Consider the following 16,416-nt stretch of genomic DNA (forward strand, 5'->3'; position numbering starts at 1 on the left):
CTCCTGTGGATTGAACCTCGTCCTCTCCTCTGGCATCTAGTGATGTCGTGCATGTCAGTAGGCTCAAGGCCGACTACACTGCTTCCGAGCCCGGCCTTTAGTCGCTCCGGGACGGCGCTTTTGCCGCCAGGGGTAGTGCTACGGAACAGTATTTGCGATCACGCAGCAGTGTGAAGACGACGACGACGATTAGAGGCTAGCGCGGGCTGTTGCCTCTTGACCAAGCGCGGCGTATTTTCTTGTAACTATACTTGTATATAGCTTTTCATCTGCGCCTTCCTACGCACTATATATATATATATATATATATATATATATATATATATATATATATATATATATATATATATATATATATATATATATATATATACACACAATCGGGAGTGGCAGGGTTTGTCCTCGGAAGTGACAGTGCAAGGGGTTAACATTTCCCTTTGGTTACGCTGCCGGTGTGAAGGCGATTGTTTAAACAAACGCTCAGACTCCCAACGTGTTGTAGTTGAGCAAGGCGTGACAACCTGTTACCTTCTGTTACGCGATTCGCGATAGCTGGATTTTCACTTTTTCTTTCTTTATGCCAATCCCGTGCCTTTCTTCACCGCGAGCGTCATGGCTAAGGAGTCCAGCAAGGTCTCTTCATTAGCGGGCGCTGAGGTAACGGAGGCGTGACGTAAGTGGCCATGGCGTTCTTTAATCAGCTGGTGCGTATGCGATGATCGAAAGTTCCACGCTGTCTCAATAATTCCGTCTCGTGCTGTGCCATATGTAACACATCTTGTCTGCTTCTATTTTCAGTTTGCCGACGTCTGAGCAGTAAGCGTTCTGGAAGTACATGTTGTGCTGGAACATTTTGTTCACGCTGCGGGAAGAGACGCGCAAAAGTAAAGGCAGGTTTTAGTAACGGAAAACAAATAATCCGGAAGCTGTCAAGCATGAACGATACTTTTGCCACTTAAGGATGGTAATCCAATCCCAGCCCACAGCGCTACTTCTAAACATGACACCTCGTAAATAAATGCGTCAAACGGTGTCAATGGCGCTTGGTAAAGGTCCCTTCTTTTTCTATGCATGAGGGACTCTGCTATATACAGTTGTCTCAGCGGACCTTAGCCAAGCTCCTCAACTGAAAAAGATATTAAAAAGAACATGGTGCAAGACACGAGTTCGAGACTTATGGTGTTCGCTCGTCAGAGGCCTGAAGACCGAACACGGTATGTTTTACAATTGTATCTTGTACCATGTTTTCTAAATCTTTTCTATTTCTTTAAACAGTTTGGGTAAAGTTACCTAGGACACCCTGTAGATTAAACTCGAAAGCAGTTTAGGATGGGTAAAAGAAAGGTACTGACCTCGGCTTCATTTTGTCGTAGCGGCAGTAGGTCTGCAATAAGCAAGCATGCGAGTTAGAAACACAATTACGCATGGCAATGGCAAGCAACGACGGCAAGAACAGCACTTTTTCCAATATTTCTTGTCTATTCCATATCGTCCGTAAAGACGCACGTTTAACAATTTGTCTAGGTCTGCATGACAGCAGGGACCCAGTGGGAGCGGAGTTCAGAGCAACTAACCAAGGTGGAGAAATCGCTTTTTCTAAATTTATATATTTGGGCTCAAATCCGGCATTTGTGGCTTTCATCACATCGTCACCCTATATCATGATCATTCATGCTGTCGTACGCTACAGATGCACGGCTGGCTGAAGAAAATCCGCACACAAGGGTTTCTTGACGCACGTCTACAAACTTATAAATGTTGATACTCCCAACATTTCCAATCTGTGAAAACGTAAGGATTTCTCTTTCTAAGGTCAAGCAGGTAGCAGCTTTAATAGTTGCAACTGTGGTTAGCCCTGCGAAGACCTGCTTCTCGTTTTGCAACCAGCTGCTTTTAGTAAGGATAATCTAATCATGTTCCTGTAACTGCGCCCCTCACCGAGGTTTCTCGCCCCCCCCCCCCCCCACTCCCCATCCATATAATCTGCGCTAAAGGAAATTAATATTCATGTACGCGTGTGACAACGATATCTTCACGCAGAGTGCTCTGAGCGCGCGTAGCAATTAGCCGCAACAAGATAAGCCGCCTACAGGTTGCTGCTTCCTGAAAAGCGATGTACTCTCTCTCTTACCCGCATCACAGCTGTGAGGTAGATCTGTTCCATGTCAGCCCTGGCGTCCAAGTCAAGCCGATACTCCGGCCGTGGGTGAGCTCTGACCAGGGCGTTTCTCCGGAAGAACTGCGGAGTTTAGAGGAAGCACGAGCGAAAGCTTATACTTTACCCTTGTCATCACGAATAGACCTCCACTCGAGGCTCTTTCTCGACTCCATCGATGAATGCATATCATCATCATGCTCTTTGAAATGAGGTGGTAACAAAACTTGTACGTAATCAATGACATGTAATTAAATACTCGTAATCATTCACATTTTTGGTAGTTTATCTTACTTGGTAACGCTCACTGTAATTCAAATGCATTTTTGCAGTAACCAATCACGTGTAATCAGTTACTTTATCGATAACACAAGCTGAAGAAGGCAACGCAGGTTTGAGCACTGAATACTCTTACTCGGTGACGCTCACTGTAATTTAATTACATTTTTTTCAGTGACCAACTACATGTAACCAATTACTTTATTGACGAGACAAGCTGTAACCGGCGACGTAGCTTTGAGCACAAGAATTTTACAGTAATTATAAATAGAGCGCCAGCGGCCGGACTACGGCAGCAACCTCGAGGATGCGCCATGTTCAGACAGGCAAGCCCTGTCGTTCAGTATTTGTTTCCTCAGCTGAACGCCCAACCAAGATGGTATCCGACGATTTGAACTGGCCCTCCTCCTGCTTGGCAACGACGACGAGTTAGAAAGACGGCACCGGGATACTAACTTTGATTTTTTTTCAGCTTTTCATTGGTGCCGGGAGAGCCTTCCCCGAGCCACAGCAACAATCAAGTGATTTGCGTCAAAGACGCGAGCATGACGCATTGAGTAATCACAATCTTTAACGCAACGTTTTTTTTTCTACATTAAAACACCACTCTTACCTGCAGCACGCACTTTGAGCTCGGCTTATATCATCACAAGAAAATGACGGAAGATGACAGACGAGGCTTTTGAAAAGCTAAGAACGTAGAGGACGCAGAATAGGAGTAAGACCAGTTAGTTCTATATACTGCACTTGTGCTGTGTTTTTCGAAGTTGGGAGGAATGTAACGTCGACGTAATCGATATATCTTTAGTAATTCCTCAATTACTTTCGTGGGGCAATAATTGGCCAATGTAATCAAATACATTTTTGAATGAAGCAATTGCAATTGCAATCGTTTATTTGTTAACCGTAACGTGTGCAAGTATGGTGGTAACGAATTCCACTACGTTCTGTCTATATTGTTGCCATGTCAACAAGGACGCTGGAGGCGCGTCGTCGGGCAATATCGCTATCGACGGTGCATGCATTGCTCGCGCGCATATCGTCAGACTTCAGAGACGCGCAGCCAGTGTTGCCATTTTAGCAATTTTTTGCTAGATTTAGCGATATTTTTAGTGTTTAGCGACAGATTTTTTTATTAAGCGACCGGCGACATTTCTATAACAAGGTGACAGCAAAAATGTGCGATATTTTAGCGGCTTAGGGGTTAGAAAGGTTGCTTCAAAAATGGCCTTCTGGGACGCGCTTTATTATTCACAAGCTACGTGTAAGCAGCCGAAATATCTGCACGACGCGTAGGCTCTTCGACACAAGATGAAGCAACGGTTGCCTTCACATCGGTGCTTTTCACGCTGTGCTTCACAGCACGGTGGCCCTTACAGGATTCACAGCGTGCTCACAAAATGCATGTTCTGTTTAAAATTACAGTCAAACACATTCATGAGGAGGAAGTGCTTGGGGCTTCCGAAATCATTCGTCATACACGCCACTCTGTTCTAACGGTCACGCACCGCACACCCCACAATACAACCGAAACAGAATTATTCCTTCATTACACAGGCCATTTCATTGTAGAAGGCGTTCGTTGTAGAGGCGATAGACTGTATTTACGAAAACAATTTGAATGGGTCTTAACGCTTCGGGTTCTGCGCTTTCACTATATACGTTCGATTGGTGGCCATTTTCAATATTTGCAGTAACTAAATTTCATCATCACCATCAGGAGCATGCTTTATAATCGCTTAGTATATTTTATGCCCACTCTGCTGATGATCTCCCTGTGATCTTGTCCTTGTCCTGCGCCAACCGATTCCAAGGTGCGCCTCGGAATTTCCTAATTTGATCACCCAACCTAGTTTTCTGCCTTCCTCGACTGCGCTTCCGTTCTCTTGGCACCCATTCTGTAACTCTAACGGTCCACCGGTTATTCATCCTACGCATTACATGGCCTGCCCAGCTCCATTTTCTTTCTCTTGATGTCAATTAGAATATCGGCTATTCCTGTTTGCTCTCTTATCCACACCGCTCTCTTCCTGTCTCTTAACGTTAGGCCTAACGTTCTTCGTTCCATCACTCTTTGCACGATCCTCAACTTGTTCTCGAGCTTCATTGTCAACCTCCAAGTTTCTGCCCCATATGTTAACACCGGTAGAATGCGTTTATTGTACACCTTTCATTTCAATGATAGTGGTAAGCTTCCAGTCAGGATCTGGCGATGTCTGCCGTATGCACACCAACCCATTTTTATTCTGTAAATTCCCTTCTCGTGATCAGGGTCCCTTGTGAGTAATTGACCTAGGTAAACGTACGCCTTCACAGACTCTAAAGACTGAATGGCGATCCTGAACTCTTGGTCCCTTGTCAGGCTATCGAGCATTATTCTTGTCTTCTGCCATATTAATCTTCAACCTCACTCTTACACTTTCTCTGTCAAGGTCCTCAGTCATTTGTTGCAATTTGTCACCAGTGTTGCTGAACATGACAATGTCATCTGCAAACCGAAGGTTGCTGAGATATCCGCCGTTGATCTTCTCTACTAAGCCTTCCCAGTTTAATAGCTTGAATACTTCTTCTAAGCATGCAGTGAATGGCATTGGAGAGATTGTGTCACATTACCTGAACCCTTTCTTTATATGTATTTCTCTACTTGTCTTGTGGAGAATTAGGGTAGCTGTGAAATCTTTGTATATATTTTCCCAGATATTTACGTAAGCCTCCTCTACTCCTTGATTACGTAGTGCCTCTATGACTGCTGGTATCTCTACTGAATCAAATGCCTTTTCATAATCTATGAAAGTTGAAAGTCATGTAGAGAGGTTGATTGTACTCTGCAGATTTCTCGGTTACCTGATTGATGACATGGATATGATCCATTGTAGTGTATCCCTTCCTGAAGCCAGCATGTTCTCTTGGTTGAATGAAGTGTTCCTCTTATTCTGTAGGAAATTATCTTGGTTAATATTTTATACAATACGGGAAGTAAGCTAATGGGTCTATAATTTTTAATTCTATTAATGTCTCCATTTTCGTGAGTTAGTGTAATGTTGATATTCTTCCAGTTCTCTGGGACCCTTGAAATCGTGAGGCATTGCGTATAAAGAGCCGCACGCTTTTCAAGCATATCTCCTCCATCTTTGATTAGATCTATTGTTATTCCATCTTCTCTGGCCTCTTCTCCACAGGTCATTTCTTGCAGGGCCCTTCTAACTTCATCGTTAGTTATAAAAGAAGCCTCTGTATCATGTTTATTACTACTTCGAATGAGGTAGCGTGGCTGCTCTGTGTACTGTACAGGTTCAGTATACATCTTCTTAATTGCTGATGATATTACAACGGCTTATCTTTCAGTGAATACATATTGCCTTGTTCTATTCCAAGTTTTCTTCTCACTGATTTCGAGCTGTATCCCTTTTTTACTGCTTCCTCAGTCTTTCTCACGTTGTAATTTCGATTACTCCTTGCTCTGCCCAGTTCTGAAAGTTTCGCAAATTCTGTCTGATCTCTTGAGTTGGATACTTTCATGCTTTGTCGTTTATTTATTAGGTCCTTTGTTACTTGGGAGAGCTTACCTACTGGTTGCCTTAGTGCCCTCCCTCCCATTTCAATTTACGCTTCTGAAATAAGCCTAGTTATGGTTTCATTCATTACCTCTGTGTTATCTTCATTTCTGTTCTAAAGCTGCATATTTGTTTGCAAGCACCAGCCTGAATTAGCCTGATTTTACCCTCACGGCGTCTAGACTGGCTTGTTTCTTCTTGACTAATTTTACTCTTTCTCTCTTCATATTGAAGGGAATCCTAGACCTCACTAACCTATGATCACTGCACCTTTACCCTACCTAACACTTCTACATCCTATACTTTGCTGCGAACGGCAAAGAGTACGGACTGAGGGCCATGAGTTTATCAAAAGAGCGAATTCTATAGCACTAAATCCTAAGGTCAGTCTAGAACGCTGCAGATGAATAATAAGAAATTGCAGAAAGGTGTAAACATTGCAGCAGCTTGGTTTGTTCACGCCAATGTCATGGATTTTTGACGAAGCAATACTGTGCGGAGCTTTCAGGTAGCGCAATAGGCGGGGCCACAGCCGTGACCTATATGTAGTGCGCCCGCCTCGGCTGCGGGATGTTGTGGGCTCGATTCACAACGCCGCCGAACATCCATTGGTTCAAATGGGCACAAGTGTGCCCCGGTCTGTCGTTCGGCCTTCTTCAGGGAATATACGCTTAGGAACGGGGGCCTGCGCCCTAAATTGAGCACACAAAAGAGGAGGTTTGGGCCACGCCCACTGCGGCCTTTTCCCATATGTCCCCCAAGTGTATCTATTTAGGCGGGGACGCCTTCGTGTTGGGGCCGAGCCGAGTCCCCAGCCGGGAGCGCTCTTGTGCCTATTTTACCGGTAGGTACCCGGTGGCAGCAATTGCCTCCCGCTGCGGGTGCCTTACAACAAGGATCTGCGTGGTTCGACAAGAGGCGCCCAGAGACAAGCTCGTGAAATCTCTCTTGGGCCCCCTTTCGAGAAGGGCCCTCACAAGAAGCCGAGCACCAGGCTAGGGAACAACCCATTAAAAAAAAAAAAACAGTAAGCTTCCGGTGGTATCGGGATTTGAGCTCAGTGCCTCCCGCATGCGAGGCGGGTGCTCTACCACTAGGTCACCGCTGCGGTGCTGCAATTCATCTGCATAAAGGTCACGAAATTGTCATCGAAGCGTTAACATGTGACTAAGTGCCTATCGCACTTGTGCGTATACATACCAGTAGGCGTTGCTACTGGCCGACCAGTGCTACTGGCCGCTTAAAAATCTCTCCTACTGCGTCATGAAGTTTCATGACAAGTTCAATTTCTGAAGAAATCCTAGCTGCGATATCTTCTCTTACAATATGACTGCCGAAATCTGGGGATTTTAGCGCCATGTGCCACAGATCGCCGAGGGCTCGCAAAATCACGGTGCAGCCCACAGGGATCTAGGCGCCACCTCGTGGAGAGTACAGAAAAATGGTTGAAGTCGGCGTCAAATTAACGCGAACGACGTCGTTCCTTCAAATTTAGTAAGAAAAACGTGGTGATGCTTTGATAAAACCGCGCACGACATTGGTGCACACCGTATATGCGCCGCATCTAGTCGAATACGGACTTTGCACATATATTGACATATCACGGGGGTGTGATTCTTACCTTTATTAATATTCTCTTTATTAATATTTAGCAGTTACTCGGTCCATGCAACCTAAAACATATGCCCGCGCGTATACCACGCAAGGTTTATGCATGTTCTGCAATGACTGGGGTGTCAGTGCCTCTTGCCCGCACGCGAAGCCAAAACTACAGGGTTCTACAGTTGTTCCGGTTCTGCTGAATGCAGTACCTATCCGTGTCAAAACTAGCGATATTACGGAACAACGGACGGAAATCTTTCGCGCTTTATTTTTATACTTATACCTGCGATCAATTTAAGCGTTCTGCGTTTTGTTTTATCCAGGCCACCAAATCTCTTAACGGTAATATGAAAAAGGTTACTTTTTACAAAGCTCAGCGTAACATTCAGCAGACGCCACAAAAGAAAACACGACGTTCATCGAATGTCACAAAATGAAACGAGGAACTTATCTACGCGTTTAAGTCATCTGTCGTGAGGAAGGCGCGGCAACTTCGACGAAAAATACTCACCCGAAATCCTGGTGAGATCGGGTTGGAACCTTTGGCGACCAAGCGAGCATCTGTCTCATTCTGCAAACAAGGAAGGAAGGAGAGAAAATATATACCAAACGAATGTCCACGATTTTGTAGATGTTTCTTTCAAACCTGGACCAACCAATCCGACAAGCGTAGGCCACAATCGTTTTCAGGGCGTTGGTGGCCCGTACTGAAGTAAGGTCGAGCGAATATAGAGCACAATGGTCCGCACAGGCAGTCCTGTCCTCTTTCGATTAACGTCTACTACAGTTTTAATTAGGTTATTGTCATATTATGATTACTTTTATTATTATTGTCGTTCGTATTCATATTCATATCAGTCACCTGTGTCCTCGATTTTGACTCTTCAAGGAGACGTTAGCGCATTTGACGACCGCTGTCGAGAAAACACGTTTCTCTTAAGCAAAGCAAAAGCAACTATACTATCGTACAGTCACAAACGCACCAGTTTGCGTTTGCTTACACCATCGAAGAATGTACTTTGCCTCGGGTGAGCGAGACCAGTGACCTCCTCACGTGAAGGCTCTCATGCTTCCTCTCTTCACGTGAAAACTTTCACACATCAAGCACCCAGGTGCCGAGGAGCTATCTTTCGTCTGTCTAGAGGTTTTACAGAGTCCCTTTCCTCACATTATAGATAGATGTTCGTCGTTCAGTGCTGGAATGCGCCTCCATTATATGGAACGGTACTTGCAAAACGATTAGTGCCAGAAACCTAGAGAAACAAAGTAAAAGAAGAAAGGCAGAGAGGTTAACCAGATTAACTGTCCGGTTGGTTACTCTGCATTAGGGGATCGGGAACGGGTAGAAAGGATGAGACATGTAAAAACGACTATAGGCACAGAGCGCTTTTCTCTGCGCATTAAAAAGAGGAGAATCGCACAAAAGATGCGCAATCGTCTCTCTGCAACCACAGACTTCCCGTTCCGGCCTGCTGGCTATTTCGAGCAGGAACGTGTACATACATTAGTGAATGCTGCTCCGATCCATACACGAGAAATATGAGTCACCTCTTGTTGTTGTAAGCCGTGCGTAAGGCAGAGCTAGAAAGGCATCCATGAAACAAAGGCGCTGGTCTGTAAAGTCTGCCCAATTCTGTTGGACCAACGTAAGCTCGCACGCCATCGCGTGGAGATTTCCTGCTGCATCCGCTCTCGACATCAGGATAGCACCGCAACCAACACGGTCATGGACAGATCGAGTGGCTCGGTCCTTAACAAATCGCTCGGCAACCATTGAAAGAGAAATGGGATGTCCGTTCTCAATTTCTCATGTGCACGGCAGCTTGTACGTGAGGTCCACGGCGTAATACAGAGAGTAAACTATAGGTGACTGCCTTGGAATTGCCGAAGATGGTCTATTTCTAGGGCGTTTCCCGGCTGATATGTTGAATTGCTGCATGCAGGATGGTAAGTTCAGTGGCCGTCGTCGCTGTCAAATGTAATGTATTGAATTTTATTTCGATAGACTTAGCCGGCCACACACTGCAGCTGCTGAACTAGAGTGCATGACAGATCCACCGGTGTAACTATGTAAGCGGTCACTGTCGTGCAGTAGCAACAACGTTGCTTTCTGTGGTGGTACGGACACTTAATTGTGTCTATTTCTTAAAGTCCGGAATGGTAAGGCGTGCTGGCGGTAAACGTAGGGACCAGAACGGCGACGACGGCCGTGCTGCAGGGACGTAATTCGATGTTAACAATGCGCGGTGACCACGCGCGCACGTCTTTCCTTCAGGCTGATAGTTCTAGCCCCAACCATATTGCGATGCGTTCACGGTCCCCCTTCAGATTGAGGGTGGTAAAGCAGATCCTGTATTTCTTCAGACGGTCGCGCGTGGTGACGTGGGTAACTTCTACCTCATTTATAATGTTTGCATCGAAGCCCCGCGAAGAGCTACGTAGTGTAGACACAGTAGTCCTTTTTTACATTGACAACTTTTGCAATAACTCTAGCTCATTCTGACTTCTGAGAATATGTAAAAACGTCGAAATACTTGAGAATTCACCATTGTCTTTTTTTAACTTACTTGAACCCACTCGGTATTGACCTTTAAGTAACACCAGCCTGTTTATGGATACACGGCAACGCATACAACTTGCCTTGGGATGTTTGCCATGCAACCTGAATATCCACAGCATTAAGCCAGTGCCTCTGCTGATGTGGCATACATTTTTGTATTTCTTGCTGTTTTCTGCTTTGGTTTACTTATGCAATACGTAATATTTTGCCATTTTTGTGCGCCTTAGCAACGCGCAAAGACGAATGCAGGCAATTAGTCGATAATTTAATAAACATTGACTGAATGATGAACTTATATTGTTGTTGGTGCCGTTGGAGTTCTAGTATCAATAGAGTTAAATATTGCCAACCCTTTCGTGTCACTTGAAGCATGTCTCATATCAGAAGAAGCTAACAAACACTGACACCAACATAGGGGAAATTACTTGTGCCTAATAAATGAAATAAAGAACGGATAAATTAATGGAAATGAAAGTGGATGAAAAAACAACTTGCCGCAGGTGGCGAACGGTCCCACAACCTTCGTATTACGCGTACGATTACTCTACCAATTGAGCTACCGCGGCGCCGTTTCACCATCCACTTTCTTGGGAATTTTTGTTTCCTAGTAGAACCCTGGGAGTGTTAGCCAGCGCCACCACTCACAAACCTTGGCGGCGCATGTGGAACATCCCCTCTGCCGCAGGCGTCACGAGAACGTGATCTTTTTTGGTGAAGGATGAAGGCAACCGGAAGCCTTCAGGTAGCATGTGTGGGTTTATTGACCTTTCTTCACGGACGACAAGACTTGTCCGTGGAATCATCCTTTCGTCAACTTTCTGAGAAGGACGACTCAGCAGCACAAGACAGCGCGCGCAAGAAAAATGAACGGAGGAAGGAATAAAGGACAGCTCAAAGGGAAGCGGTGCTCTGCCTGTCTTGTGTCTTCCTTACAATATATTTATTGCTGTTCTAAGCTCTCCAATCGCTTCTCTACCTCTACCACGCGACCGGCTTCCCACACTTCACACATATACACATTTCTTCACTGCGACACTCATAAAGCTAACGCAATAATAAACGAAACGCACCGTTTTATCAGGGTTGAAGCACCTGTAGTGTGAATTCATCTTGCCCACTGCGTACGTTCCAGGCCACATAACAGGGTGGTTGTACCCCGCCTTTGAGTAGCTTCCTGAAAAAAAATAAAGATTGCTTGCGGTAGCTGCGGCGATAAGAAATAACAAGCATCAAACCACATTAAATTAAGCCGCCTACTTCCCCTCTCCCTCCTCCCAGGGACAGGGAGAAGGAGAGAAGCAAAATTGAGCATTTGGTAAAGCAAAAGCATGCCACACAGAATCAGGACTCATTGACGGGAATCAAAATGCAAAATTCTGGTATCCTATTCCGCACAGAACTTTGCGTCTTTCACAATGCAACTTTGCCCCTTGTTTAAATCCTGAAAGCACTGAACTTTCGCTTGCATGGGGATTTCGCGCGGAAGTCAAAAAAGCAAAACGTATGTTTTCACTGTCAGTGTCATCCAACTTGCAGCAGTTCTGCTTCACAGGTACGTGGGTTTCGGACGCCAGAATATTTATTTTGATAACAAGATTAAACAACATTAGGAGTCACACCGCGTTAACATACAAATTAACGATATCAAAGCGACACTACATCGCCGCAGCACTTACAAATAACCAGCCACAGCTAATTACCGTAAGCCAACTTCGTCCCGTACATTGCTCACGGCTAAAGAAACTTCTGAAGCTGTAATTTATATACGCGCATAAAACATCGCTTCAACATTGACAACTTTTGTTAAAGTTGATATAACTTGCTCTTGAACGAGTTGGTTTGATGAAACCATTGTCGCGCACTCAGGACAAGGACAAAGAGCAGAAAACCAGGTACAACGGGCGTTACACTTATAACTGATTAATTTTCACGTGATAGCGTTAAGCGCCCCGTGTTGCAAAAAATTTGGCGTCGTCGACCGTCGTTTCGGGAATAATCATTCCGAACCACGCATACCCAATCACGCAGGCCCGCCGTGTAGCGCGAAGTTACTGAACTAATTGAATTTTTTTAGTAAAAGGCGTCAGAAAAATCGTAAATTACAACCTACACACAGGATAGCGTCGGAATGTAATTTAAATATACGCTATAACATAATTCCATTACGCGGAACCTCAAACACAAACTCCTTTTAACGCGGTAGCGTTTTCCAGCTGCCGTTTGAGGTCTGTCTTAGTAGGAGCGGCGCGACCACCTTGGTTCCTTGCACACCATAAAAATAAAGAACCACAACGCTCGCCTTTGTGCATAGCGCCGGCGTTTCGTGCAGTTGCCCGGAAGCGTGAGAAGAAGCACTGATGGATTTTTGTATGCTAGCACGTTCTGCTCTTAAAGGCGAAGCTTAAGCGTCCTAACAATTTTTGTTACTCCAGCCGAGCACGAAAAACGTACAGACTAATGCGCATGCGTAAGTGTTCATCACGGCACACACACACACACACAAAAAAAAAGAATCGAAAAAAAGTCGCAGTATCGCCCGAAAGGCGAAACATCGATTGCGATATCAAATTAGTAGACAGCTATACGAAGTAGGTATAGTAGCTTTATGTGCCTTATAAATTCATAAACATTCGCTTACTAACTAAATTAGCAAGCATGATGTCATGCGCGCACAGGCAAACACACCTCACTCGATGAGACCGGACAGTCGCTGTCAAAACGCCGGTTTGAGGAAGAGCGGTAGTAGCAGCGAGAAAATCGACCTTCGTGCTGCCTCTCGCTTCAATGCAAACTGAGCGGCGAGAACATAGCACACCCGAAGCTACGAGCCCCCGGGAAACCTACACTCTGTAGTCGTCGCAGATCGCTTTCAAGATAGGGCCTTCGCGGCCGCGCCATACGGTCGCCTTCGTGTATAAGGTCGCCTTCGTGCATAGCTTCCGCCGCCAGCGTTTTCCGGTAAACATTACGGTTATATAAGCTGCAGTTGCCGGGAAGCGTGTGAAGCCGTTAGGGATCTTTGAATGCTATCGCGTTGCACTCTTAAAGGCGAGGCTTAAGCGTCCTATTCTTGCCTCTATATGTAACTTCCGTGTAGCGGGATAGTCGCGGTCATTATACGCGCAAGCGTAACTGACCAGCTCATGAAATCAGCGGTGTCTGACTGAAGCCGCGAAGCAAGCGACGGAGGAAAACGGAGGTAGAGATAATCGCGCGCCGTGGGAATTAAGTACGGAGTGCGCTGAGCGCGCGGCCAATTAAGGCGCCCTAGAGGAATATACAGGTAATGTTGGAAGAAGTGGGGATAGATAAACGAGGCGAAGCGTGACGGAGGAGGAAGGTAGGCGGTGGCGCGCTGGGTTGACGGCTCGTAGCTTTGCGTGCGTTGTGCTCTCACCGCACAGTTTGAGTTGAAGCGATAAACAGCAGGAAGGTCACTACGCTCGCTGCTGCCGCCGCGATTCCTCACGTCAGCTTTTTGACAGCGAGTGTCCGCGGTCATCGCGTGTGAAGAGGTCATGTTTGCCTGTGCGTGCTGACACCACGCTAGGTAATTTAGATAGTAAGCGAATGATTAGAACGGGGCGCTCTACTCCGGTGGCTGCTGCGTACGGCGTGGCCACGCGAGCCCTGTCTTGAAAACGATCGGCGATGCGGACAGTGTAGCCGTATAAGCGAACTGAAGGTCGATAGCGTCGTGTGCGCTATAGCGCCCATGTGTTTGCGCGTCACCCGAGTTCACGAAGGGAAACGTCACTTTTTTGTGCAGTCCTGACTGTACGGTCGTATCTGAAAGTTTTCCGGCGATAAGGTCGTTCAAGGACACCTTAAAATGAGACATATATAAGGCTTTCGCCCTAATAAAATGCTTTTCTGATACAGAAACCCTCCAAATGCTCACGGTAGTAGTTTCCCTGTTTCTGCTCAAAATCTATAGCTTCTCAAAACCATGGTTCACACATGAGCCTGTGGTGTCCGGTTCTCTGTTCCTTGTACTTATCCTAATTGCGCTACAGTGACGTAATTGATTACACATCCCCCAGGACAGCTGGATAAATATTACCATTCGTGAAGCACACTTATAACAGTCCGGAATGTTTGCATAAGTAATTTACTTCAAACACTATAATTAACCCACACACTTAGAACTTTGCTTTTACGTCACCCACGATTTGTTTTTATTTACTAGAAATAGAAACAAGGTGTCTTGTTTAGTTCAGAGAGGACACCGCGGGCGCCTTGTAAAAAAGCAGAAAAACAGGGAGAAATCGAGCGTTCAGAAATTATTTGCAAATTTCTTAATTAATCCTGAAACATTTAAGATATAATATTGCCACCCATCGAGTATAAGGGTACCTGAATCTTCAATAGATATATATTCGGTGTGACGGAGAGTTCCTTTTGGATGACCCGTTAACCATTTCCGGGCCAACTTGGCTTTGATGGCACAGAAAGCCATCCGAATTTCCCGGTTTGTTTTATGACTGCTTTATTCTGAACGGCTTTCATTATTGCAATATCAACAGTTCACTTGTCATTTTTTGTTGTCCTTTACTGTAGATTACCTTCAGCGTTCTTGAGCTGCAAGTAGGCAAGGCCCCAGAAGCAATCTCTATAAGGCGCAGTATTTCTTGGAACAGAAGTGAAACGTGCTTTTGTTATCCTCTAGGCGACCTGTTACCGCAGGCGCAGCACGAAAAAGAAATCACGGAGCGCTGGCGAAAAAGCGTCTCTGCCGAGCCGTATCCACGCGAAAGAGGCGACCGGAGGGTCGCAATTTTTTCGCAATCGTTAAGTGCTAAATTGAAGCTCCGAGCGTGACCCTGGGGCATTCCAGGTCTAATTGTTTACTTGGGAGGTGAAGGAACGACGAAAGAACGTTACGATTCTGGCATCGAAAAGGCAACCGTCGACGCTGGAGCCACTTCACTCCGTGCCTTCATTTTTGAAATCCAGATGGCCAGTCGCCCGCTTTGTATCCGCCAACTGCGCCCTAAAAATATTAGTTTTGTGCAAAGTTGGCTGCATTTAATGGTGCAACGTTCACTCCAAAAAGATGAAACGACTGCCACTCGTCTGCGACACTCAGTAGACGAAAGGAAATCACTGGACGAGTGAAACTGGCGTATTTGAAGTATATCGCCACTGGCTTATCGTCACTGGTTACAACATGCCAGTGACGATAAGCCAGTGGCGATATACTTATATACACACACATAAATGTGTCTCTTCTTTCCTGTCGCATTGGAAAGACTATATATGATGTAGCTTAATGCCTTTCACTAAAGTTGTTCTCTGTGCCTGCGACGTGTTCTGTGCGTCTCTTCTTTGTATCTGTGCTCTTTCGCTACATCATGTCATCACATAGTACCGCCGTCAGCCGGCAAAACATGCAACTTAACTGACAACTCACCTGCGTTGTCTATCATCTTCAAGATGTTCATGGAGCCGTAGTAACCAAAGGTGGCGTAGTTTCCCATGCTGGAACAGCAAATTGCTGGTACATTAGCGGACAATATAACCAGAGCACAAAAGGCTATCAGCCTCCGCTCCGCGTGATATGGTTGCAGATTCAATCACCGTTTACCTTCGATTTCTTGCAGCCAAAATCAATAGATCGATTGTTTGCTTAGACGGTTCAAACTGACATGTGGGCGAGATTTGACAGAGCGGACGAGATAGCCAATCTGGATTCCCATAACGTTTAGGCGTTTCCGAAGTTGGTGCTTTCTCACGTGGCCATTTTATAGGCCCAGGCAGGGTGCTAACTTTAACTAGTTCGTTATTCATGCTTAACTTGCTTTAGCGTCACACGGATGCTATTTTCTCGCCGCTTTTCCCAGCCCGTAACCTTCGAGAGCCGTGCGGCCTATATTGCGCAGTTTTTTGTTTTCGCAGTGTAAAAAGTTAACCTGGCGTTCGGAACGCCGGCAGAGTCTTGTTCACAAGTGGCTTCACAGACCATATGCTTTCTCGTAACTCACCGGAGCAAACCTGCAGCACAACACCGCGTTGCGATGCTAAGCAAGGGGTCCCGCGAGGTCAGATCGCGGTCATGGCGGCCGCATTTCGATGGGGGCAAAGTGCAAAAAGCGCCGTGTACTGTCCATTGGTTGCACGTTGCAAAGTAGCCCAGGTGGTCAAAATTAATTCGGTGCCCGCACTACGGCGTGCCTCATAATCAGATAGTGGTTTTGGTATTTAAAGCCTCAAAATCTATAAACTTTGCTCGCACAGAGTAGTAGTTGCAGTTAGAGTCCCGTTAA

At 45.7% G+C, this 16,416-nt stretch overlaps 1 protein-coding gene across 1 annotated transcript in view; it reads right to left on the minus strand.

Moving 5' to 3' along the window:
• Positions 1-683: 683 nt before the first annotated feature.
• The window catches only part of LOC142573931 (uncharacterized), a 184,585-nt gene continuing 168,852 nt past the window's right edge, over positions 684-16,416 (minus strand). The window contains exons 17-22 of the mRNA XM_075683132.1: positions 15,564-15,631; positions 11,221-11,324; positions 8,102-8,161; positions 2,132-2,239; positions 1,353-1,384; positions 684-862 (exon numbers count right to left, since the gene is read on the minus strand). Coding sequence (XP_075539247.1) covers positions 739-862; positions 1,353-1,384; positions 2,132-2,239; positions 8,102-8,161; positions 11,221-11,324; positions 15,564-15,631 — 496 coding nt within the window. The 3' untranslated portion in view covers positions 684-738. The remainder of the gene's footprint in view (positions 863-1,352; positions 1,385-2,131; positions 2,240-8,101; positions 8,162-11,220; positions 11,325-15,563; positions 15,632-16,416) is intronic.

Source organism: Dermacentor variabilis, chromosome 3 (genome assembly GCF_050947875.1).
Source record: "Dermacentor variabilis isolate Ectoservices chromosome 3, ASM5094787v1, whole genome shotgun sequence".
NCBI lineage: Eukaryota > Metazoa > Arthropoda > Arachnida > Ixodida > Ixodidae > Dermacentor > Dermacentor variabilis.